Source organism: Microtus oregoni, unplaced genomic scaffold, assembly GCF_018167655.1.
Source record: "Microtus oregoni isolate MIOR12 unplaced genomic scaffold, Mior012 000050F_ref0000143, whole genome shotgun sequence".
Lineage (NCBI taxonomy): Eukaryota > Metazoa > Chordata > Mammalia > Rodentia > Cricetidae > Microtus > Microtus oregoni.
In genome coordinates, this window is record NW_024543256.1 from 15,355,259 (window position 1) to 15,383,238 (window position 27,980).

General features: G+C 34.6%; 1 protein-coding gene across 1 annotated transcript in view; it reads left to right on the top strand.

The window, feature by feature from the left end:
- Positions 1-27,980, top strand: part of LOC121437119 (collagen alpha-5(IV) chain-like) — a 191,883-nt gene that overhangs the window by 38,095 nt on the left and 125,808 nt on the right. The window contains 2 exon segments of the mRNA XM_041636956.1: positions 21,183-21,242; positions 24,860-24,949. Of these exon segments, the coding sequence (XP_041492890.1) occupies positions 21,183-21,242; positions 24,860-24,949 (150 nt within the window).

The window sequence follows — 27,980 nt, forward strand, 5'->3', positions numbered from 1 at the left end:
TAGTCACTCACTTCATCTTGACTAGTTATGGGTCTCCATATTAATTTCCCTCTACTGAAAAAAAAAGCTTCTCTGATGAGGTTTCAGAGATATGCGTATCTAGGGGTAAAACCAAAAGCCAGTAGGAGTTGGTTTTTAATACTATGTTCCATTACCAGACTACAAGTAGTAGACTGTACCCCCAGGGCCCATGAAAATGTCTGGTTACTCCAATGACCTTCTTGTCACTGTTTTACCAGGGGCTTATGCTACCAGGCAGATTTTATTGTAGCACACAAGGTTCACGGCTAGATAGTATTGATGAAAACCTTTCTTTCCAGGAATATACACAGCACCTTCTAGCACTCTGAAATCTGGCCAGTGGCAATGGTGCCTCAAAGGTTTTCTAGTTTTAAGTCTTACATGTAGGTCTTGATAAACTGTGATGTGATTTTTATCTTCTAAGCACCATTTATTGAAGAGACTATTTTTTTCTCTAGTCTATTTTTTGATACTTTTTTAAATCAACAATCTGTTTTTTTTTTCAGTGCCAAGAGTTACCACTAGGACCTGGCATATTTAAAGTTCTACCATTAATTTACATCTCCATCTTATGTGATGTTTCTTGAAAATAGTTATTGTGGTACCTCTAGCTATGGTTTCTTATTTCATATCTCTTTGACTATCGAAGGTCTTTTTATTTCCCTAGGAATTATAGGCTTATTTTTCTAGTCTATGATGTGTCATTGGTGGAGATTTACTGAACTTTAAAAAATCACTTATGATATTATAAATAGTTTAACAATATAAATTTTTCTGGTCATGAATGTCATCTTTCCGTTTTATGTAGTGTATATGTCTTCAGTTTCTTAGGTTAGTACTTTTTAATTTTCATTGTTTTGCCTTTTACATTCTCAGTAAATTAATTACTATTTATTTTTGTACTAGTTTGGGTGATACTAATTTCCTGAAAGGTTGTTATTGGTGCATAAAAATTCTACTGACTTTTGTTTCTTGACTTTAATTTTGCCATATTTCTGAATTTATCAATTTAAATTATATAAATAGATTCTGTAGCTTTATATATTATGCTATATGTAAGTAGGGCAATTTGATTTTTCTGCTTCATGGTTGTATGACTTTTATTCCTTTTTTCTTGCTTAGTTGTTCCTGACTAACAGGACATCCTCACTTTGTTCTAGATCTTAAAAAAACACTATTTGTTCCTAACTCATTATGGTGTTTATTGTGGGTTTGTTGTACATATTCTTTATTATGTTGAGATATGAGTCTTCTTGATTTTTTTCATAGTTTTCTATCACAGAGGAATATTGAATTTTACTGAATACTTTTCCTGCCTCTACTGAGATAATCATATAATTATTGTTTTTTATTTTGTTGATGTAATGTGTTTATCTACTTGAAACTATCCTTATATTCTGAGGATGAATACTACTTCATCTTGGAGAATAATAATCCTTATGTGCTGTTAGAATCTATTGCTTTTTTAAAAAACAAATTATTTTCTGGAACTTTCTATTTTAATGTATTACTTTATTAATTATTTGAGAGTTCCATATAATATATTTTGATTATATTTACTTCCTTAATTCCTCCAAGACTCTCCTTCCCCAATTTCTGGTGGGCAACAAAGAACTATGGGACTAGCTTATATTGCTGGCTGATCTTTAGGATACCTGTGGCCAACAATATGAGAGTAAGTTTGCCATACCTGGAACTGGGCTACTTACTTTGCAGCAAATAGTTTTGAGAAGGAACATTATACACTGTGTAGGATAGCTCCAATTAAACTCTATTATGTGAAAAATGTATGAATATATATGTATATATACATATGGAGCTTATAAAATAGTAGATTTCCATATGGCTTTTAAAAACATCTTAAGTGCTAGTTCTCTCTCCCCTATGTCCTCTTCTTTTATACCCTCCAATCCATCTCCCCACTTAAAGCCTTCTCCCATTATTCCCTTCCCCGTCTTCATATCTATCACCTGTATTTTATACTTTATGGTGGTTAATTGAGCTATATATTTTATCCACTCCCCTTCCTTCTTCCCTTCTTCCCCCCTTCTCCCCCCCCCATGCTCCCAATTTACTCAGGATATTTTGTCTTTTTCTCCTTCCTAGGCGAATCCATGTGTGGCTCTCTTAGTGTCTTCTTGTTGTCTAGGTTCTGTGGGGTTGTGGACTGAAGGCTAATTATTCTTTGTTTTCTGCCTAAAAGCTACTTGTGAGTACACATTATATTTGTCTTTCTGGGTTTCAGTTACCTTGTTCAGTATATTTTTTCTAGCTCCATCCATTTGCCTGCAAATTTCAAAATGTCCTTAATTTTTACCACTGAACAGTACTTCATTGTGTAAATGTACCACATTTACTTTTTCCATTCTTCTGTAGAGGGACATATAGGCTGTTTCCAGGTTCTGGCTATTACGAATAATGTTGCTATGAACAAACATCCTTGTGGTATGATTGAGCATCCTTTGGGTATATGCCCAAGAATTTTATTTCCGGGTCTTGAGGTAGATTGATTCTTAATTTTCTGAGAAATCATCATACTGATTTCCATAGTGGCTGTAGAAGTTTGCACTCCCACCAGCAATGCAGGAGTGTTCCCCTTACTCCACATCCTCTCCAGCATAAGCAGTCATCAGTGGTTTTGATCTTGGCAATTCTGACAGGTTTAGGACAGTATCTCAGAGTTGTTTGATTTGCATTTCTCTGATGGCTAAGGGTGTTAAGTGTCTTTAAGTTATTTGAGATTCACTGTTGAGAGTTTTCTGTTCAGGTCTATCTCCCATTTTTTATTGGAGTATTTGGTTTTTTGATGTCTAGTTTCTTGAGTTCTTTGTACATTTTGGAGATCTGTCAGATCTGGGGTTGGTCTCACCTGTGTTTTAGCAAATCTTTTTTCTTCAATATCTTTTTCTGTGTTAGTTGAATATATTGTTTTATAACTTATAATTATGTTCTTGTTTGGTTTGAGTATTAAGATCTATAAGAAATTTACAAACCTTAACAAAATAGAACAATCCAATTTAAAGATAAACAAATGATAGTACTAGGTGTTTCTCAAAAGAAGAGATACAATGGCTAACAATTGCATGAAAAAATACTCATTTATCTACCTAAAAATTCAAATGAAAAACATAGAGTGGTAAAATTTCACCTAATCAATGTTATATCTTGGATATACAATTTTGTTTTATTTGTTTTGGTCAGATTATACATTGTAAATAAGTGTTCCCCATATCTGTCCTACCTATTAAGTATATTAAAGATGATATATGTTAATTAATTCAATTTTGAATTTTGATAAAATTTTATTTGGTGTTTTATTTATGCCTATTCTATGTCTTGTTTAACAATCTTTTTTTAAACTCAAATTATAAGCATTTGTTCTTCACATTGGTTTATGAAATTTGTCTTGAGTTTTTTCATTTAATAACATTGTTGGTTTGAGTTTTTGTTTCTTAGTTTATGATCCATTCCAAATTTGGTATGAGGCAAATATTGAATCTTATTTTTCTATATAGGGGCATCCAATTGTTCCAGAACCATTTGGAAAATATTTTTCTCTTTGATTGTTTTTATTGCTTTATTTAAAACTATCCACATGCCATCTCACTTCTGTTTCATTGATTTGGTTATACTTGTGCAGTTATCTCTCTGTCTTAATTACTGTACTTTTATGCTATATTCAGTACCAAAATTTTGACTACTCTAAGGATAATATGCAAAAATCTAATAAATACAAACAAACTTTTAACAAACTTTATTAAATTTAATTTTCCTGATCACAATTGTGATTCTCTGGAGTATTTTCTATGAATAAATCAACCATTATAAGTTTCAGAATGTTATTACTATTAAGTGTGGACATTTTTCTAAAAATTGAGCATAATTATCAAGTAAATTTGAACATCAGGTAATATTGCCTGGAACTCAAAAATAGTCTCAGCCACTCAGGAAAACTGTACTAATTTTATGTTTAACTTCAGGAGTTAGGTAATAGAATAAAATTGGAGAAGAGGATAATATTAAGAAATGTAGCTAGGTATATAGCAGAGAATGTAGGCATTGCAGAACCCCCTTATGGTTCAAGGGTAGGACATTAGGGAGCATATAGAGCTGAATTTTAATTTTGCTCAGTATTTCACTTATATGTGCTTGCTGAGAATTCTAGTAACTGGGCTATTTTAGTTCCCTTATATGCAAAACTATTGTCTTACTTAACTTGGTTGTGTGATGGTTTCTATATTCCTTGTAATTCATTCTCTTTTTAACACTAGCAAAAGTTTTTCTGATTGTATTATATCTTATTGTGTTGTTTCCTACTTCCTATATTTAAAAAAATGCTTTAGCTGTATTTATGAAAAAGTTCACATAGCTTAGCACAGAATTTATTCAAATCTAAAAATGTGGCTCTTTTAGCTGTTACATTGTCTACCCGTAGATAAGGAATTGGTTTTTATGCTCATTAGTTTGAAGGCCACCTTCTTTTTTGCAGATAAACTGAACAAAATGTTATTCAAATACCAGGGCATCCAAGTCTTTGCTGCTTTTGTTTTTCTCAGCGGTTTCCCCAAAGACTTTGGTCTCTTTTAGATTTTGATTTTTAGTTTTCTTTCAGATTTATGTCTCTCCATCTTTATATTTTTATTTTGATTCTGCCTCTCTTCATTCCCACATTCAATGTTCTTACATGTTTTAAAAGCTAAGTTAGTCAGGGTTCTCTGTTTTATCTCTGATTTGGTTATGTGCCTATTTTCTTTCCCATTGTAGTTTGCTTGCAAAGTGGATTTCTCATTTTTGCAATTCTTCATAGACATTATCTTTTCAGAATGTTGGCATTTGAGAGTAAGATTTACATTCTTTAATTCTTCTGTATAGATTTCATTCACAGAAAATCTCAACCTGGACTGGTTTAATTATAGATGTTACATAGTCTAAATTCTATTGTATTGTATTGACTATAACATCCAAATACATAATTGACCATATTATTTCCATTAAAGTTTTCAATAAAAATCAGATTGACTTTCTTTTGTCATTTTCCCTTCCAAATTACAGTGGCTCCCCTTTTTTCTAATACCTATTTATTTATTTAGTTTGTTTATTTATGCTACAACGTTACCACTATGGAGACTAAAATGGCCTCAAACTCACAATCTTTGTTTATCAACCGTACAAGCATGTGCCACCACACCAAAGTCACATCAGTTAATTTACACTTCCTTTTATTATAGAATTTTTTTTCCTATTGGTATTATTTCATAACAGTTATTTATTTGCCTCTGTTTGTCCAGTTGAATTACAAAATAGGGTAGATTCTGTATTCTAATTCATATTTGTATAATATTTCTCTATCTCAAACAATACTCGTGGCTTTTGAGATAATTAAGATTCATGTAAATGTTTATAGAACCAACTTGTATATACCTCATCTCTTTATGTGCCTATATATTATAGGTTTTTAGTAACTAGAAATATATCCTGTGTTTTCTTATTAACAGAGACATTTCACTCCCACAAATCTAGTACAGGTAATGATATCATACATTCTATTCCAATTTTGTCTGATTGCAGATCTGTAACTGTTCCTCACTAGAGGTACTGTTTTAATGTCTTTTTTAAATTTTTTATTTTATGTGTAGGAGAGTTTGGTCTGCATGTATGACTGTGTATAACTTGCATACCCAATATATGAAGAGGTCAAAGGAGACATTAGGCCTCCTGGAACTGGAGTTACAAGCAATTATGAACTACCATATTGGTGCTGAAATTGAACCCAGGTCCTTTGGGGAAAAAGCCAATGTTCTTAACCACTGAGTAATCTTTCTACCCCACCCCATTTTAATTTCTAATATATCACATTTATTTCATTGTTTTTGTTTCAAGTTCAGTGTTTCAATGAATGTGGGCATGCAATAGCTATCCAGTTAGGCTTGAATTTCTAAAGTTGTTGTGCAGATATTAGAACTTTTCACACAGAATTCCCTTCAGGGAGTAGTGATAGTGATGATATATAACCTCATGTTAAAGTAAGATTTCAAAGCCAGTTGCTGAATGGTTGCTACTTTTATACAAGCCTATCCTAGATGATTCCTTTTTCTCATAAGAAACTCTACATGTCCGTCTTCTATATCTGTTTGCCAGCCATCTCCTTCTCAACTGTGTTCACTGATCTCATCTAGGCAAGGCTAAGAAAAAGACGCATTTTTGTCATTATAATAATATAAAGTGACAATACATTTTGAAGAGCGTACTGTTGTAGGAGGCCCCTTGTCCGTTTCTGGCTTCCCAGACTTGAAATAACCACACAGAAACTGTATTAATTAAATCAGTGCTTGGCCCATTAGCTCTAGCTTCTAATTCGCTAACACATCTTAATTTAACCCATTTCTATTAATCTGTGTAACACCACAAGGCTGTGGCTTACCAGGTAAAGTTCCAGCGTCTGTCTCTGGCAGGGCTACATGGCATCTCTTGACTCCACCTTCTTCTCCCAGCATTCAGTTTAGTTTTCCCTGCCTACCTATATTCTGCCCTGTGCAGCCTAAGACAGTTTCTTTATTAACCAATGGGATTCATAACATACAGAAGGGAATGCACATTACCACCTTTTTTCTGTTTAAATAAAACGGAAGATATCGTTATATGAGGATGTTTGTTTGTTCCTAGCTGCTCAGCCCTGAAATAATCACACAGAAACCATATTATTTGCAATACTGTTTGGCCAATAGCTTAAGCGTATTTCTGGCTAGCTCATATCTTAAAATAACCCTTCTCCATTAATCTGTGTATCACCATGAGGCTATGGCTTACTGGGTAAAGTTCCAGCATTTGTCTCTGGTGGGGCTACATGGTTTCTCCTGACACCACCTTTTTCCCCCAGCATTCAGTTTAGTTTTTCCTGCCTCGCTAAGTTCTGCCTTGCTATAGGCCAAAGCAGATTCTTTATTCATTAACCAATAAAAGCCATATATAGACAGAAGGACCTCCCTCACCAACATGCAACAAATTAAATTGTGCCATGTGACTGAGTATGGAAAAAGTACTGTCAACTTTACTAGAAAGTTGTTAGTTGTTTTCTAAATATTGACAGTATATAGGTGGTGTCACATATATAATTTTACAGTATGGTACTGGGCTTTTGTGTTTGGCTGGGTTTGTGGGAATGTTATATTATTTTCCACACTTCATATGTTGTAATTATGTAACTAGTGACACAGTTACATTATTTAAAATGACTTGTCTTTTCCCATTGTTGACTAATGAAACAAGCAGAACTGAAGCATTCTTGTTTTATGTGATTATGTGATTTCTGTTTCTTGGAAAGCATGAAGTGAGGAGATGTCATATAGAACATTTTCTGACTAAAAGCTGTAGTTGAGTTTAATATCATATTAGCTCCTCTGACTGTGAATAGCAGTTGCTAAGATGATCAGCAAGTAATTCCATTCAAAATATTTGAGTACACTCCTCAGGGAAAAAACAATCTCTTCTTTCTTTTTTCCTACAAGTAGGCAACAAGTAGGCCTAGGGCATCTTAGTGGATTTTTACATGGGCATAGATCCCTGGATTTGGACACAGTGGGTCTTAAACGTACTTAGAACACAGAATTTGATTGGTTCATAGGAGACATTCCAGACATATTTATGCTCAGCGGAACTCTAAGGTTTTATTCTTATAATCATGGTTCTGTGGTTTTTTTGCTTGCTGCTTTTATCTATGATGGCCAAGTTTCTTAGTCAGGATTGTCTAAAGGAACAGAACTGATAGAATATATTAAGAGGGGATTTATAGTTTGAGTAGTCCAACAAAGGCTGTAACCAAACAGAAAGGCCAAGGAATTAAAAGATGTGAGAGTTTAAGTATCAACTTACTCTGTGGTCTTAAACAGTCATTTGAGCCTTGTAAACCTCAATTTCTTCATTTTAAAAACATAGATCACTACATTTGGATACATTCTAAAATTATTACAGAGATAAAATATTTATCATCTTGCCTATAAATTGCAAAGAGCTATACAAGTGGTGTTTTTATTGTTTTGTAAGGTCTTATCACAAATTTCCTAATTTATTTACCTTATATGTGTAATTTCATATGTGATAAGGAAATATGACAATATACTTGAGAATCCATGTGTTAAGAACAGGCTAAATTACTAAGTTACCCTGTTTTGTGCAAAACAGTGTTTTTTTTAGACTTTTCCTATCTCTTAAAGACTCCATCTTACAGGCAGTCCAGAAGCAGAGAAATGAATTCTAGTACACAGACTTCTTTCTCCTTTTTTATTGCATCCAGGATCTTAGCCAGTGGAATTATGCTCCTGACATGTAGGGTCTGTCTTCCCACCAAAACACAAGCTATAACTCCGTCTCAGTGATACCTAGAAGTTTGTCTCCTTGATGATTCTAGATCCTGTCACATTAATAATATTGACAATCACAGTAATGAATACATGCATCTATTAATATTTATAAAATTTGCATATTAGTTTAAAAATTTGTAATTGGAAGTTGTGGCACAACCCTATAATCTCAGCTACTCTGGAAGCTGAGACAGGAGAATTGCAATTTCAAGGATGACTGATTGTAGCATCCTGTATTCAAATAAATAAAAACTGCTGGTGATGTAGTTCTGTGATAGAGCTCTTACCAAAAAACATGAAGGAACGCGCCTGAACTCCCAAAACTGAGGACACTGAGGTAGGAGGATTGTGAGTTTGGGAGCAATGTGGTCTAATTACTAAGTTCCAGGTTCAGCTTCAATTATGTAGCAAGATCCTATCAACAAAGAAAAATTTTGTATTTATGCTTTTTTTTGTGTGTGTTTTGCCCCTATCTCTCTCACCTCACCTCTTTTTCTCTCGTGTGTGTGTGCGTGTGCGCAAGCATGTTTACCATATGTGCACCTGTTGCCCCTGGAGGTCAGATAAGTGCATCATATTCCCTGGAACTGGAGTTATGGATGATTGTGAGTTCTCGGAACCAAATCTGGGTCTTCTATAAAACAATAAGAGCTATTAACCACTGAGAAACTGCTCCAATCACCTCTCTAAACAACATTTTAAAATTAAATCTGCCATGCTCCATCCAAGCTTAAATATTGAAAGACAATCATTACAACATGAGTTTTTAACCAGTTCTATATTAATTAATGCAGAGCATATGATGATAGTAAACATTTTCATCTCTGTAAAACATCTATAAACCCCAATAAGAGACTATACCAAACATGTTCTATTTTTAGAGTTTAACTTTTCATTTCTTTAAAATTATTAAGTTTAATTCATTATTAGTATCATTTGCCTGGAGAGTGAACCCAGGGCTTCATGCATGATAGGATTTTTATATATAAAAATTACCCTAAGTCAGAATGACATTCATTAAAAATACACTTTATGATTATAACATAAACAAATAAGGGTAGATGCCTCCAATTCTTGTATTGGGGTGGGATATGAGGCTCAGAAATTCAAAGTCATTGTCGTGAACACAGAAATTTTGAGACTAGCCTGGGCTAAATGAAATACTGTCTCAAAAAATAAATTAAAACCAAATACAAGTTACCTTAAGCAAGACCAACTTCTTATCCCAAGTTTGAAGTAACAAGAATATAAATTAGACTAGGTGATTTTTGTATATAAAAGTCCTATTTATCTAACCTAACTAATCAAAAAAGAGTGTCATTTCATGTAAGTTCTACTAGAAGTACTTGTAAATAAAAGAATTACCCAATGACTGGACAGATGTGTCCACAGTTAAGAGAACTCAGATGACCCAGGTTCAGTTCCCAGAACTCACATTAGGTAGCTCACATCTGCGTGTAACTCCGATTCCAGGAGTTCTAAAGCCCTACCTATTCTACATTAGTACCACATGCATGTGATATACATATGTGCAGGTACATTCTTGCACAAATGAAATAAATTTAAAAATAAATACATCTTTATAAAAGATAAAAAAAAACTCTACCTAATGGAAGACATAGACTTGTCTTCCTTGTACCAAATGTAAAGTTACAGTTGCTAATCTGAGAAACTTATCTGTGGATTTCGAAGATTACAGTATTAGTAATGAAGTAATTGCTAAATCGTCCAGAGTAAATGCTAGAAATGCCATCATTTGTGAATTGATGTTGTCCTTGAGTTTCTATTGCTGTGAAGAGACACTGCAACAATGAAACTCTTATAAAGGAAAACATTTCATTAAGGGGGCTCATTTACAGTTTCAGGTTCAGTTCATTATCATCACGTTGCTGGAGAAGGAGCTGAGAGTTCTACATCTGTGGAGGCAAGAGGAAGTGGTCCATCTCACTGGGAGTGGCTTGAGCATATATGAGGCCTCAAAGCCTGCCTCCACAGTGACTCACTTCCTCCAACAAGACCACAGCTGCTCCAACAAGGCCATGCCGCCTAATAGCACCATTTCCTTAAGGGCCATTTTCTTTCAAACCACCACAGATGTCTTCAAATCTTTGGACTCACTTTGATCAATGTGAGTTTATAGGCATCCTTCTATAACCCCTATTTTCTTCCCAATTCCAGCCTGTTCCCAATTAAATAAACCATAGCAACACAGTTTCTAGACTAGAAAGAAATATATATTATTCTTCAACTATCTTAATAAAATTAAAAGTTTTAATAAGAAGTCAAGTATCATTAGTATATTATATATTATAATTGTAATTACTTGTAGGCATCAACATTTCATCTGACAAGTTTTAATTGTATTTTTGTGAGTGATGCATGTGTGTCTGTGTGTGATGCATGTGTGTCCATGTGTGGATGTGTGTGTGCCACTCCATGCTTTCAGAGGTCAGAGAGAAACTTCAGGCGTTGGTCCTCATCTTTCATCTTTGTTATCTGTTGCTCTTCTGCTTACAACAGACTAGTCGACCTTGGGAGCTTCTAGGAATTCTCCTGTCTCCACCTCCCATCTTGCTGAAGAAACACTGGGATGGCAGATACCCAGTGCTATAGCACTGCTAAGTAGTGAGGATTTGACCCCAGTTCCTCCCATTTGTTTGTTTTTTTGAGACAGGGTTTCCCTGTATCTTTGGAACCTGTCCTGGAACTCACTCTGTAGACAAGGCTGGCCTTGAACTCACAGAGATCCACTCTGCCTCCTGAGTGTTGGTTTTAAAGGCGTGATGGCTCAGCGGTTAAGAGCACTGCCTGCTCTTCCAAAGGTCCTGAGTTAAATTCCCAGCAACCGCATGGCGGCTCACAACCATCTGTAATGAGATCTGGTGCCCTCTTGAGGAAGAAACCTGGTCAGTTGTCCTCATCAACTTAGACCGTGAAACCCAATATGGACAGGTTCAATAGACCTGCCTATACGGGCTCCCGAGGCATGCTTCAGCATCTCCAGAGCATAAATTCATTTTTTCCTCAAATTTGTATGAAAGTGCTATACCCACTGAACTGTCTCCCCTGCACCTGCTTCACATTTTAGTGAGTCACTTAATATTTTTTGCTCTGAATATAGAGAAACTGGCAGGTGCTGTTTTGGTTAAAAGGCTTTCCAACTAATTAATGTGTTCATCAATAATTTGATTTTTAAAGAACACTTTTATGATAGTGAGAAGAAAATGTTTCCTCTTCATAGAAAATCTGGCAAGATGTCTTGGCTTTTGCTCAGGATTTGGAAGCAAATGAGAATCATTTGAAAATATTGGAAAAGTCAAGGGAATGGTTCTGGCTCTGCCTCTGCTACTGATGGGCTCTGCATTTTTCTGCATGTTTTTCACATTTATAATGATAGGAATACATTAGTTAATTTATAAGATCTATTACAATTCCTCTCACCATTTTATTTTTAGCATTTATTATAAAGATATATGATACATTTGTGGCTTGTGGTAGGATATCAATAAAAGACTATAGAAAAATATCCCAAAATTTTAGCTTTGAATTCAATAAGATTTTGCTATTGGATACTTTGTTTTATCAGGTTCAAAACAACTTCTTTTTAAAAATTCAATTTGAAATAATGTCTTGGCCTGGAGAGATGGATTGATATTTATCTTTTTAAATTGTTTTTATTGAGCTATATATTTTTTCTCGGTTCCCCTCCCTTTCTCTCCCCTTCGCTTCTACCTTCTCCCATGGTCCCCATTCTCCCAATTTACTCAGGAGATCCTGTCTTTTTCTACATCATATGTACATTAAAACCATGTATGTCTCTCTTATGGTCCTCTTTGTTGTCTAGGTTCTCTGGGATTGTAGGCTTTTTTTTTGCTTTATGTCTAAAAGTCACTTATGAGTGAGTATATATTATATTTTTCTTTCTGGGTTTGGGTTACCTCACTCAAAATGATGTTTTTTAGATTTATCCATTTGCCCCAAAGTTTGAAGATGTCATTATTTTTTTTTCTGCTCTGTAGTACTCCATTGTATAAATGTACCACATTCTCCTTATCCACTGTTTAGTTAAGGGGCATTTAGGTTGTATCCAGGTTCTGGCTATGACAAACAATGATGCTATGACCATAGTTGAGCACATGTCCTTGTGGTATGATTGAGCATCCTTTGGATATATTCCCCAAAGTGGTATTGCTGGGCCTTGAGGAAGGTTGTTTTCTAATTTTCTGAGAAATTGCCATACTGATACCCAAAGAGGCTGTACAAGTTTGCACTTCCACCAGCAATGGAGAGTGTTCCCTTTACCCCACAACCTCTCCAGCATAAGTTGTCATCAGTGTTTTTTATCTTGGCCATTCTTACAGGTGTATGATGTAATCTCAGAGTTGTTTTGATTTGCATTGCTCTGATGGCTGAGGATATTGAGCCTTTCCTTAAGTGTCTTTCAGCCATTTTAGATTCCTCTGTTGAGAGTTCTCTGTTTAGTTTAGCACTGTACTCCATTTTTATTGATTATTTGTTCTTTTGATGACCAATTTCTTCAGTTCTTTGTATATTTTGGAGATCAGCCCTCTGCCCTATGTGGGGTTGGTGAAGATCTTTTCCCATTCTGTACTCTGCCATTTTGTTTTGTTGACTGTGTCCTTTGCTTTACAGAAGCTTTTCAGTTTCAGGAGGTCCCATTTATTAATTACTTCCCTCAGTGTCTGTGCTACTGGGGTTCTATTTAGGAAGTGGTCTCCTGTACCAATGCATTCAAGTGTACTTCCCATTTTCTCTTCTATGAGGTTCAGTGTGGTTGGTTTTATGTTGAGGTCTTTGATCCATTTGTACTTGAGTTTTGTACATGGCAATAGATATGGATCTATTTTCATTCTTCTCCATGTTGATAGAGATGGATCACCATTTAAGAGCACTGGATGCTCCTCCATAGGAACTGGGTTTAGTGTCCAGCACCTATATGGCAGCTCACAACCATATTTAACTCAAGTTCCAGAGTATTTAATGCCCTCTTCTGGCCGTTGTGGTCACCAGGGACACAAGTAGTGCACAGACATCCATAGAGGCAAAACACACACACATAACAAAATAAAAATCAACTGTGGTCTGGAGAGGGAGGGGGAGAGGAGTGGGGGGAGGGGTAGAAGGGTGGGAGGAGGGGGAGAAGGGTGGGAGGAGGGGGAGGGAAATGGGAGGCTGGGAGGAGGTGGAAACTTGTTTTTTGTTTATGTTTTTTTTTCTTCTTTTCTTAATAAAAAAAAATTATTTAAAAAAAAAATCAACTAAAATAATGTCTTCTAATTGTGTCTTAAAGAAGAGCCATTGCATGTTAGGATGACATGGTACTGTACTGTATACTTATGGTCCCCAAATTTAAGTTGTTCTAAAAATCATTAGTCTTGTTCTTCATCACTCTTGAATCCCTCAGTCAGTTATTCAAGGGTAAAAACTTGCAAATATTTTTTTGTTGTTTATCAACATTTATGTCCTCTTTTCAGTCTTCACCCTATTATTATTCTATTTTCAATTAAATTGGTAAGTTTTCATTTTTTAGGTATGTGAATATTACTGCTATACTGTTGGTTGTAATTGTGGGTCTTTTATTGATCCTTGCAATGCATTTATTAAGCTATGTTTCAAAAAGGGCTATAGTATGTCTATTTCACTCACTTTTCCCCTAGCCTAGGAGACTACACTGAAGCATCTCTGGACACAATCTCTGTTACTGTCTGGCATATGAAAATCTACTTCATGTAAATATATTAGTTTATATTCAACAGCTTTATCAAACTATTATCTGCAGAAATTCTTTTGGGTTTTCTATCCCTTCAGTCATTTAATCTGAGTGACTTGTGTACTTCTTTCCTAAACTTTCCTTTCCTTGGAAAATTACTAGTGCTATGTTAAATCTAGCTTCATTATGTTTTATGTAGCGTTTTTACATCTATACTCTTTGGTAAAATAAATCTGTAACTTATCCTTCACACTCACTCCTATGTAAGTTTAGTAATAAAATTAGGCTAATTTTATCTGTTCTTTTCTGTTCTGTTCTCTGATATTGTTCAGTTAGATTGGAATGCTGTACTCAAGCTCAATAACATTATGGTTAAATATTATGTTGTATTTGATCCTCTGACCTTTTACATTTGTTTAAAATACTTTAAAGAACAGAGTATGGTCAATTTTAGGAAGTTTCTAGGGTTTTTCTCATATCAATTTGTGTTCATCATTTGAGGGATACATTGTATTATAGATGGTCATTAGAATAAGTTTATTAGTGATGTTCAAATATTTGTATGCCCTCACAGATTATTTTCTTTATATGTTACATCAGTCAATTATGAGAGATTTCTTTAAGGTCTTCAACTACATAGATTTGTGTACTTTTAGAAATCTGTTGGTTTTTACTTTATGTATTTTGAAGATGTTATTAATTTAGAAAGTCTTCCTTGTGAACCAAATCTTTTATCATTTTGAAGTGACCTTGTTTTATCTTTTGTAATGTGTTCTGCCTTAAAATCCATTTTTGTCTAAAATTAATATAGTGATACCAGCTTTCTTTGGTTATTATTGTGCATAGCTTTTTCATCTTTTATTTCAACTTTTCTATGTAATCTTAGGCTTTTGATGTCTCTGATAAATGTCATATCATACATTCTGAAATTTGCTTCCTTTTTTGAAGTTCTAAGGATATTTGTTTCCAACATTTTTCTCAAGGTACTTACCTAAGATTTTACTAGCATTTTCAAAACATAGTAAGACTATGTGATGAAAACAATTATATCTTCATATAGATGCGGTATTTGTCAATGATTTTTCCTATATTTACCTTACACTTCTTACTCTTGATGCCTTGTGTTTCTGTGTATGTGCATGTCCAATGATTATTTTAAAAGTAACTTACAGACAGCATGACACCATACCTAACAACCTCATCACAAATTATGTCTTCCATTAATCACTAATAAATTATCACCGAAAAGAAAAGGAATCATCTTAAAGGGTAGTGCCACTTATAGCTGTTTATTATGTTCTGCTTTTGTTTATTCTTTTAAAATTTCAAATTTCAAGATAATGTTTGATGAAAATTTTCCATGGACCTCCTCTGTCCATCTTGGGAGTAGAGGAGCTGTCCTCCCAGTGAACTTTACTTTCAAGGATGTTTTCTAATAAATGACTTGAGAAATAGTGATAGTTATCTCCATTTGCAAGAAAAAGTCAGATGTTTACCTTATACTATAATAAAAACAAGATATTAAGAAAAACATTTACTGTGCCTTATGAGATACATAGGTTCTTTAAATACGTGATTTCTCTTCAGCAAGAGCCAGCAGTGTGACCTGTGTGAAGGTTCATTTGTCTGCTTAGCATCACCTTGTGGAAAGGGGAACTTAGTCAAGCCCAGGCTATGGCTTTGAGTAGTACATTTTTCTGTCTGATTCTTAGAACTGTCCCATAATACTGGAGCAAAACTCATTTGTTAGTTTTCAAGTAGACAATTTTCTTAACTTCCTCTTAATTTTTGACTGTATATTTTCCTATATTTTATTTCTTTACATGAATTTTGGCGGGATATTTGATACACAATTTACACAGTTCATTTTGTCCATTTAAAGCATATGTTCAGTAGTTTTGGAGAATATGTACAGAATTTTATAGCCATTCACCAAATAAAATTTAGAACATTCCTTAGCAATATGATAAGAAACCACATTCATTAACTTTCTCTACCCACTGACAACAGTCACAGGCAAATGCCTGTCTCTTTGTTTCTATAGTTCTGTCTATTCTCAACGTTTAGCGTAAGTAAACTCATGCCAATGTGAAATTCTGTATTTGTTTTCTTTTACTTAATACCATGTTTCCAAAGTTCATGAGTGTTGTAGCATGAGACAATACCTCCCTCCTCTTCCTTGTCAAATGATATTTTATTGACTGTATACTACATATTATTTAATAAGTTCACCTTGATGGATGTTTGGGTTGTTTTTTATCCTTTCAAATATTATTTGTAATGATGTTATGAATAGTCACATATAAGATGTTTTTACAGACATTATTCTACTTCTCTTGGATATATGCCCAAGAATGGAATAGTTTGAAATTCCAGGTGGTTGTGAGCCTCTGACATGGGTGCTGGCACCTAAACTCTGAACCTCTTCAAAAGCAGAAAGTTCATTTAACTGTTTAGCCACCTCTCTTGCCCTTTAGATGAATTTCTAAGTGGAACTGACTAAGCAAAAATCAAGAATCCAATGTTTTCTTTTAATTTTTTATAATTTTACCTTTCAATATGTTTCCCATTTGAAGAAAAAAATCTTAACATTCATATGGAGTCATAAAAGACCCAGGATATCCAAATACAATCCTGGACAAAAAGAACAGTGCTGGAAAGAATACCATTCCAGATCTCAAGATATATCACAGAACCTTTGCAATTAAAACAATAGTGTCCTGACAAAAAGAGATGTGTAGACCAATGGAACAAAATTAAATTGATAGATTTTAAACACTTTATATTTGTCAGAGATGCCAAAAATATAAGCTGAAGAAAATCATCTTCCACCAACAGCGATGGGAAAAGTATATGTCCGTGAATTTTAGGGAGAGTAGGGAGGAGTATATGGGATAGTTTGGAGCGAGAAAAGAGAAGGGAAACATGTTGTAATTAAGTTTTAATCTAGAAGATTCCAAATAAAATTGTACTCTTAATAAATAAAACCTGAATGTCACGTGCAGAATGAAATTAGATCTGTGTTTATCTTCATATTCAAAAACTAATGCCAAATGGATCACTAACCTCATCTTGAAATTTGGAACACTGAAACTGTTAGCAGAAAATGCAGAAACTATCCTATGTGATATGGGTATAAGAAAGGACCTCCTTGGGTAAGACTCCATTTACCCAAGAATTAAAGCCCAAAAAATGATAACTGGAACTTCTGCACAGCTAAAGAAACAATCAACCAGGTGAAGAGGAAGCTCACAGAGTGGGAGAGACTCTTTTCCAGCTGCACGTCTGACAAAAGCTGAATATTCAGAATATACAAAGACCTCAAAAAATAAACAGTCAAACAAACAAATATGACCCTTTCAAAAATGGGCCCGACCTGAAAAGAGAGGTCTCAAAGGACAAACCAAATAGCAGTGAAACATTTCAAAAAATTCCCATTGTACCTAGCCAATGGGGGAAAGAGGTCAAAAGAAAGCTGAAATTTTGCCTTACCCCAGTCAGAGTGATAAAGATCAACAAAACAACTGACAACAAATGCTGAATCGAATTGGAGGGGAGAACACTTACTCACTGCTGGTGGGGTTGCAAATTGGTCCAGTCACTCTGGAAATCAGTGTGGAGAATCATGAAAAATGTAAAAATAAATCTAGCCTATGACTCAGAAATACCACTCCTTGGCATGTGGTCAAGTGAACCAATATCTTATTCCACAGATACTTGCTCAGTTGTGTTCATTTTTGCTGTATTCAAAATAGCTAAAAAAAAAATAATGAAAATGTGGTACATATCTACTATGGAAAACTATTCAGTTATAGATAAAAATGAAATCATGAATCATTTTCAGATAAATGGATAGAACTAGGAAAGATCATATTGAATGAGATAACAAAGGTAGAAAGACAAATGACACATGTTCTATCTTAGCTGAGGTTCCTAATTCCAAATCTTAACGTGAAAAGATAATCTGATTTCCCTTTATCCCATGTCTAGAAGTAGTGGCTTGAGTGATAAATGCCCCCCACAGACTAATATTTGAACATTGGCTCCCATTTGGTAGCTCTGCTTGGGAGGGTGTTGGAGGTATATAAGAAATAGAAAATGCACTCTATGTTTAGACTTGGGTCTTACCCTCAAGATATCTCATTATCTATACACAAATGTTTCAATCTGCAAAGGACAAAAATGCCCATAACATTTCAGGTACTATTCTAATCTATGTTTTTATTGTTATATTTTAAGATCTAAAAGTATTATCTTCTATGCTTAATACCATATACTTAATGATTAATTATTTTTGAACAATAAATCTTGGAGCAGTTCCATACTGTTTTAATTATTATAGTTACATATAATTTTATTATGTATTTTAACATGGGCTAATAGAAACCTTCCTTGATTTTTATTTTGATATTTTTCTCACAGAATAAAAACTAAAAACATTACTATAGATTAGTAATTTTCATGCATTAACAATCATCTGTGCTCTTGTAGAGACAAGCTCTCCCCCTCAGTATTGAGAAGATGAAACTAGGATTGATGGCCCTGCTGCCTTTCTACCACTTGGGAGGCTGATGTGAGAGCAGTGCCAGTTCATGCTTGTCTGGGCTGTAAACTGTCTCATCAAGAAGCTAACCAACCACACTTTCCTATCATACTTTTCGTGTGGACTTACAAAGTCTTTTAAACTGAGATACGCAATGGTTCTTTTATCTCACTATTTGCCTCACCCAAATTTGTCTTTAATCATATTGCTTGCTGTAATGATTTTTTCCTAGTTTAGAAAGATTTTCTGCCTACCTTCCACGTGATATTAATAATTCTCAGCCTCAAGGCAACTAGCTTTATTAACTCTCATAACCATGGATACCAGTCACTTTCTTTTACTTGGTGAATCTACGGAGTGAAATGGTACTATCCATGACTGGCTTTTTATAAAGGAGAAACAAGCCCTAGAGTGTGGAGTCAACTTATCAATGGTCTCAGAACGATTCACTTGCTACAGAAACATCGGGGAATATTTCTTGAGTGTTATTACTTTTTCACTTTTTTACTGCTGTAGCATCATTCCTCTTAGTTTTAGTTACATTTTCATTTGTTTATGGCAAGATTCTTAAAAACTAGATTGCAAATTTCTTAAAGGCAGCAAGCACTCAGGTCTCCATATTTTGTGCCAGTCATAGATATACCATTGTGTTTTGTATTTATTAGGCACCTTGTCGATATGAATAGCTACTGCTTAAAAATGGAAAGCTCTTCCACCTAATGAGATGTCTGATTAGGGCCATTCCCTTGTGGCGTTCCATTAATAACTGCATGGAAAGTGCCACCTAGTGGTTGGTGTGTGTTTTACAATGAGTTGGCTTTTATGGTGGTCTTTTTTTTCAAATCCCATGAGTAACAGAGTCGTTTTTATAGCCTATTTGGTATATATAGATTATAATTAAAATTTTAAATTAAATTCAAACAAATTTTCTATATTCCTAAGTGTTTTAGGGAGAATTATCTTTAAAATATACTTCATGTTAGTTGGTAAAGATATTTAATATGATGAAATCATTAATCTTGAGAAACATTGCATATACAAGAATATAAAATTTTATTTCTTCATAAATTATACTTTAAGAGTTATGTACTATTGTTAGATATTTGGAAGGAAAAGTATATGTGCAACGGAATTAATTTTGTTTTGTTTTTAGTAAAAGAATTCTATTAGGCTGGTTTTGCATTATTTTTAGTATTGGAATCTGTATTTTGGGGACGATCTTTTGATTCAAATGTCTGAAAATGCAAAAAGATGTAATTTTATTTATAACAAAATCTCATGTGCATGCTACTTTAATTGTAGATCCACTTCCTGATGTCAAACATTAGTCTCACGTTAGTAGCCATTGTGCATGAGCATTACTCTTTGTTCCTCTGTGATGATGCAATTAACTGTTGACAGTATGCACAGTCTAACCCAGGTGTTATGACTGTTGACAGTATGCACAGTCTAACCCAGGTGTTATGACTGTTGACAGTATGCACAGTCTAACCCAGGTGTTATGACTGTTGACAGTATGCACAATCTAACCCAGGTGTTATGACTGTTGACAGTATGCACAGTCTAACCCAGGTGTTATGACTGTTGACAGTATGCACAGTCTAACCCAGGTGTTATGACTGTTGACAGTATGCACAATCTAACCCAGGTGTTATGACTGTTGACAGTATGCACAGTCTCACCCAGGTGTTATGACTGTTGACAGTATGCACAGTCTAACCCAGGTGTTATGACTGTTGACAGTATGCACAGTCTAACCCAGGTGTTATGACTGTTGACAGTATGCACAGTCTACCCCAGGTGTTATGACTGTTGACTATTCTTTTCTCAAGAATTTGTAAATGTGTGGTTTCTAAATTTCATAAATTCATAGTTTAGAATCAATAATTCATCTTTGCATAAGCCAGAATTAGGTATCTTGTGTTAGCTTCTGTTCCTAAACTTACTGTTTTGTATGAGTTTATTTATATTTATATCTTTGTGTCTAACAAGTTTTCTTGTCTTCAATAGTAACACTTCTCATTTGAAGGATGATTAAGCCTATATGAAACTCTTAGAGTTAAAATGTAGTTAACATGTAATCCCGAAAACAGTGTATTCTAAGTACCCATGTAAAGTAGTAATGATTGTATAACTAATATGCCTTATATTATTATGATAAATACCGTGGCCAAAAGCAACTTGCAGAGGAGTGGGTTTATGTTGATTTCATGACCCAATCACTGTCAATCATTGAGGGAAGTCCGAACAGGAACTCAAGGCAGGAACCTGGAGGCAGGAACTGAATTAGAAGCCACAGAGGCTTAAAATTATAGAACTTTCATTTGATCATTGTTAAAAAGGAAGTTGAAAGGGAAGTGCATATAACAAAAGCTTGAATATATATAAGATACCATTGCCATTTATATATATCCTTTCAAATTTTTTTCTTGTATTGAGTCTACAAGTCTGAATTAGTGAATTCACTTAAGTTCTAAGTCATATTTGCTTTTAAGTTTGTATTCAATGATTTCTCCTTCTCCTCCTGTAGGCCTGCCACGGATGTTCTCCTGGATCAAAATGTGAGTGCAGTGGTATAAAGGGGGAAAAGGTATGTACTCAGTAAAACAATCAAATCCTGTTTATGAATGGATTTAAGCTTTTGTCAGCACACAAATAAATACAATGAATTCTACTGCATTACAGGGGAACTTATAAAGATGAGACTGTATGTAGGATCAGCAAATGTCCTCCATAAGACACCATATAATAAATATTTTAGGCTTCATACATAGAAGTTCTGTTAAATTTTAGTTTTTTTCTTTGTTTGTTTTTGTTTTGTTTTTGCTGGGAATTGTATTCAGAGCTTTGCACAAGATAAGCAAACAGTCTCCAACTGTGACACATCCCTGGTTCCTAAAAGTAAAAACCCCAGACAATAACAAAACCTGCAATAGCTATTGCACATTGACCCAAAAATCTTAGGGGGCAGCAGGGGAAAGGACAAGTAAATGAGAAGAAAACAGGGAGTAGGAATTGGGGAGAATCAACAAAATGAAATATAGATGAAAATCCTTTCTAGAAACCTTTTACTTTACCAGTGAATTGGGTTTGTTTTGTTTTAAAATAGAGTCTCTTTATGTAGTCCAAGCTGGCTTGGAGCTCACTAAGTGGGTCAGGATAACCTTGAATTCACAAATAACAATGCTCTGCCTCTCAAGTCCTGAGACTGAAGGTGTGAGGCATCATAGCCAGCCTTACAGGGATTTTTAAAAATTTAATAATATTAGTAAGAAGAAATCCTAGCTCTTAGTCCAGTCCGAATATGCCTCAGATGACATTTAACTTGAGGTTTTTTTTCTTCCAGCCTTGTATGTCAGTAACGGATATCAAAATTAGAAATTTAAAATAGGATAATGAATTGCAGAATTGTACTAGCAGACAGAGAGAGATCTTCCATTATTACTCTTCCTTCTTTGTAACTCAATAAACTTCTTTAAATGAGTAAAATGACTGGATATCGCTAATTATATCTGAGGAAAAGTTAGAGACCGCATCTTTAGTGAACACCCCAGTTAGTTATAGAAGTATTCATTCGCATAATAAGAGGTGTTAAAGGTCCTGGTGGCTATAAGTTCATTTATTTATTTTATTGAATCTTATTTTCAAGTCCCATTCTGCCCTGTAACACACTGCCTCCTAACAGAACAGCTATTAAGAGTTGCTGAATGCTGTTCTACATAACACTTATGTGGGGAACATGTTTAAGGGAGTAGCTTTGCAACAAGAATTCTTTCTATAGTGTCAAAATATTAAAAGGGGTTCATTTGGGATCACAAGGGAAGGAAGAAAGTGAAAGGGATCATCTTTTGAAAGAAAAGAAGCATATAGTGAATTTCCATGTATGTCGTTATTACTGCTTAGTTCTCTCAGTCTGCAAGATGAAGGATGGCTAAATGCTTACAAAGCCTCATAGTCACGGTTAATCAGTCAATTAACCTTTTTAAACTGCTGGGCTGGGTTGTGCTCTGTGGTAGAGTGCTTGGCTTGTGTTTGTGAAGCTGGAGGTTTGATATCACTGCACGAAAAATGAATTAGACTGTCACAAAATGGTTTCCTTTTGTATAATTTGCCAAAATCTGAATTTTTACCTTTTTCTGGATTTGAATTAAAAATATTTGCTAAAAATTTTGTGTAACCCATTAAGGAAGTTCATTTATTGAATAGATTGTTTCCTGAATATTTGTTCTATTGGACACTAAGAATCCAAAGTTGAAGAAGCCATGATGGTTTCCATGCAGGGCTAACGGAGAAGGTGGTGTCCAGCATAATATCTGACCGAAGCAGATGAGCAGATGTGGTAGAAAGACAATGGGGTGTTCGATATATCAAGTTTACATTAGGAAACATTAGAAAACTCTTTGTCATGAATTCACACATAAAATGGGAATAACAATTTTACTTTGTCTTGTCATGGAGAGTGGCAAGTGAAGTAAAACTTGGAAGGAGTTTAAAGAATCTGGCAAAGGAAAAACACTCAAGACAAGCAAACTATTTTTACATTGAGCTTGAAGTGCCAGTGGAAATCCTTAAGATTTGCTAATAAGAACTTACCTTTACTGTTTTCGACTTCCCAGGGAAAGAGAGAAGTCAATGGCACAATCTAGAGTAATACTAATATTTGAAAGATAACAAAGGGTGAAAAATACTACTTGACAAAGAATTTTTAAAACTCCAAACATAGGCATTCAGGATAAGTCAGGATTATTTTTACTTTTTGATTTTTTTAAAAATGTTTTACAGTTTGACTTTCAGAAATAGGCATACCATTTCATGTTCAGTCTATGAATGCGTGAAAATTATAGTCAAATCTATAATGGTTTAAAAGGAGCAAATGAATACCTAGGAAGCAAAGGTAGGCACACAACTACCTTTAACGTTTCTTATTATTCATTTTATAAATTAGTTGGAAAACCCTACATTTAGCTCATTCTTGCACAGGAAATATATATATATATATATATATATATATATATATATACTTTAGCAAATATTCTACCTTTGAAAGTCTCAGAATTGCTCTTCTAATTCTTTTTGCTACTATATATTATCTGCTTTTCTTGAGTCCTGTGATAATGTGAGAGAATTTCAGGATATAACATTAAAAAGGTATGTTTGTATCTTAATTGATACAAACATAATTAAGTCATCCTCCCTTAAAAATTTTGCATGTGCATACATATACATATATGTATATAACAAAAATCATTAGAGAAAAAGAGCCTATCAATTTGAGAGTGGAGGGTATGAGAGGGTTGAAAGGTGGGCACCAGATAGAAGTTGGAGGGAAAAAAGGGAAGGATATAAATGATGTAATTCAATTTCAATTAAAAATGCATATCATTTTTAAAAATTAATTTTTAAATTTGTGTTTGTGTATGTGCACACGTGCATGCCACAGTGTCTCAGTGGAGGTCAGATGACAACTTTCTGGAGTTGACTTTCTTTCCACTCTATGGCTCCTGGAGATTGAACTCAGTCAGATCATTAGTCCTGGTGGCAGGTGCCTTTACTTGCCTAGCCACCCTGCTAGCCAGCATCCTCTATTTTCAGTCTTTGCTTTATTCTTCTTTATACCTCTAACCCAGATAGCACTTTTGCTTTGAAAATATCCATTGCTGTGCACATGGCATACTCATTGCTTTTGACAGAGCTGTTTTCTAAATACCAGCTGAGATCTAAACATGCAGCTGTTTTGTACTTAGGGAAACAGACTGAATCTAGATTTTTTTCCTTGTTATTTTTCTATCTGAGTGGAATGTTTGATCAGAGTTTTAGTCCTAGTTCTGCTAGTAACAGACCATCCAATAATCTGAGATAATATAGCTCTTAAAATGGTGAAAATCTTATTTTTTCCCTCTTCTTTATAATTGACTTGAGGTTAAAACTCTTGCTATTATATCCTCACTTTATGTCTGATACTGTTTAATTCTTCAAGTAGTAAAGAGATTACATTTACTATATGTTATATACATTTTGGATGATTTATGTTTTTCTGCTCACGTCTTCTGGATTTGTCCATATTAGTAGATACTGTGGACATATAGTATCAGTATATTATGTTACATTCATATGACAGTCATTTGAACTTTCTGAAATTCAACTATGCTTGTATTTAAAAGTTCACAAATGACTTTCCTTTACATTCTTTTATATGTTCAATTATAGGGAGAACGAGGATTTCCAGGTTTGGAAGGCCATCCAGGTCTGCCAGGATTTCCAGGTCCAGAAGGACCTCCAGGACCTCGGGGACAAAAGGTATTTGTTTCCATAGCAACCAACCACCATAAATGTCAAACAAACTGCCAGTCCAACTAAAAGCTCACTGAATTGTAATAAGAAATTACTGCTTAAACCAAACAGCAGAATTAAAGAGACAATTGTTTTCTGTACACTTTATATATCATAGAATTTGTTTTGTAAATGTTTTTAATCGAAATAGATTGCATTTCTTTTTCTCTTGTTTTTCCTCCCTCAAGCTCCTCCCATAGCCCCAAATTCCAAAGTTGATGGCCACTTTTCTTTATGCATACATATGTATGTCTGTGTATGTGCACACAAACATACATGCAACTTACTGAATCTGTTTCTGTTATTTCTATGCATATGGTTTCAGGACGGACCACTCTCACCAAACAGCTAACAGGGGGGTTCATCCCTGGGAGAGGCCAGTAGTTCTTTGTAAAGGACTGGGACCCCATAAAATTGTCCCATACTGATATTATGGCTGTCTTGACTGTTTCACAGCAAACTTCTTGGTATTCTGGCTCCTAGACTCTTTACATCCCCTCTTCTGTGATGTCCCATGAGCCATAGATGCAGGAATGGTGATGTAGGGCTGGGCTCCCCACAATTCACTAATTTCCTCCCTTGATCCCTCTGACCAGTTGAAGTTTTCTATGATGTGCCTCATTTGCTGTGGTGAGATGCTCTTTGGGGGAATAGTGGTAGCCACACTTATTCAGGAAGGGTGGCTCTTCACCTTAGTGAGGGCTTTTGTGTGTTTGTTTTTGTAATTTGGACATTACTACCAAATTCAGATTGTTTTTTGAAGACGTTATTTGTTGTATACGGCCTTTAGAATTGTTACATTAAACTTCTCCTGGGGAGAGGCAAATAAACTTCTTCTCACCCCAGGTGGGCACCAATAACAGACCAAAGTAGGATTTAGCCAAATTCCAAATTGCTGACAATGACTTTATTGGGTTTGCTAACTGAGCATGAGTAAGGGATTGATTATAAAAGTGTGGATAACTCTAAAAGAGATGTGTCGTGGATAATGGTCTCCTGGAGGCTGCTGTTGACTACCACTTTGAATCAGCCTCCTAACTTTCTGTGTACTCTGCCATCTCCCTAGATCAGTTGCAGCTGCTGGTGGGGGAGGGTCAATAGCTGGACTCTATCTATCAGAGTGTTAAAGCTCCGTTATCACTATCATAGACCATGTAGGTTAGTTAGGCTTCTCTAGAGGAACAGAAAAATCTCTCTCTCTCTCTCTCTCTCTCTCTCTCTCTCTCTCTCTCTCCCTCTCTCTCTCTCTCTCTCTCTCTCTCTCTCTCTCTCTCTCTCACACACACACACACACCCTCGTGAGTAAGGGTAGCATCTTTATGTGTATGTTAAGATGGGGTAGTAGATTCTTTTTTTTTAGAATTAAATATTGTAGGCGATTCAGCTTATATTGTAGTAATTGTACAAAACACGTTTAATGTTGTACTTCATTCCAGTAATCATTCTTTGTTAACTTTTTTAAATTAGTATTAACTCTAAATCAACATAAAAATACTCTTACTCATTTACAAAAACACAAATTTGCTTGGATATCTTACATTTGAAAATGCTCACGTGATAAATTATTGGCTTTTCCTCTGTTCTAGAAGAACATGAGCATTTACATAATAATGGTAATAATGTACATGTACAACATAAAATTCCATTTTGGCAAGATAAATAAATTATTTTAAATTCTCAAAATAAATAAATAAATAATCTGAAAAACAAAAAACTATGAAATCAATTTTACTTGCTATGTAAATCAAGCGTATTATTGTAATGGAACATCTGAGGCTATTAACTTGAATAAAAAGAGTGGACTATTTGGGCAAAAAAAAAGATGGGGTAGTAGAAAGATAACAGTGAGTCTTGAGACTGAAAGAAGTATCTTTTAGTCTACAGTGGCTCTTTTGATTTAGTGCTCTTTTCTATCTGTATTAGATAGAGTGATGTATGGAAGGCCAGCTATATCCAGTTGCCCAAAAAGCAAAATTTGACTTAATGACATTTTCCTTCTAGCTTTATTATTGCATATAATGAAGCTGTAGCATATCATTAGAGGAGTAAGAAAATCAAATGGATATCACCAGGTAGTTTTACAAAATGGAGGAAACGTAAGTGCATGGAGACTTTTTATATATATTTAGTTATACCAGAAGTTAGACGTTGAGGGAATGACGGCGCGATTGTGAGGAGGTAGTTTTGTGGCATTCAGCAGTAAGTGGGACCTGTGCTGGAATTCACTGGATAGAACGTGAACACTAAGGAAATACCAAGCCTCGAAATGACTGTATAGAATTTTGTAGATGGGCCATTCTACTGAGTTTCCTAAGATTTACTCTTTTTGCATCAATAAGCATGAATCTGTAAGATAAATTATGAGAAGTGAGTTCCTGGATCACTGGACACAGATACACACACACACACACACACAAAAAAAAAATCTTGCCTGCATATGTATGCACCTGTGATTTTTTTTTACAGATCTCACCAGATCACCATTTGTCAGCTATATATAATTTACCTTTGATTCAGGATCAAAAAAGAAGCTACATTTCCATCCAGCTTTATCACCATTACTGTGAAACGTTCCCATTTGTCAGTATGGTAGGAGGGTGATCTGTCAGTGTACTTTCAGCTTGCGTTTCTCTTTTTATGAGGAAGAATATGCTTCTCACAGATAGAGGTGTCATTTGTTTTTTCTATGACCTATATACTCATAACATTTGCTCTTTTTTTCTGATGGAGTTTTGTTAATTTCCTATTTTGCCGAGCTATTTGTTAGTAAGATTATTTCTGTGCACACACTGTGAGTTGCATTATTTTCCCCTTTGTCCTTGGTTTTGCTGGGTATGTGCATGAAAGCATATACATTTGTAAGTCTCTGTTTCTCAAAGATCCTTTTCTTAAGTCATATATATGGATTTTTAGCTGAACAAATCTTGAACACTTTAAGGTTATATATACCTTACTTCTCAAAGATTTTCTTTCAGTATGTCAATTTATTTTTTACCCG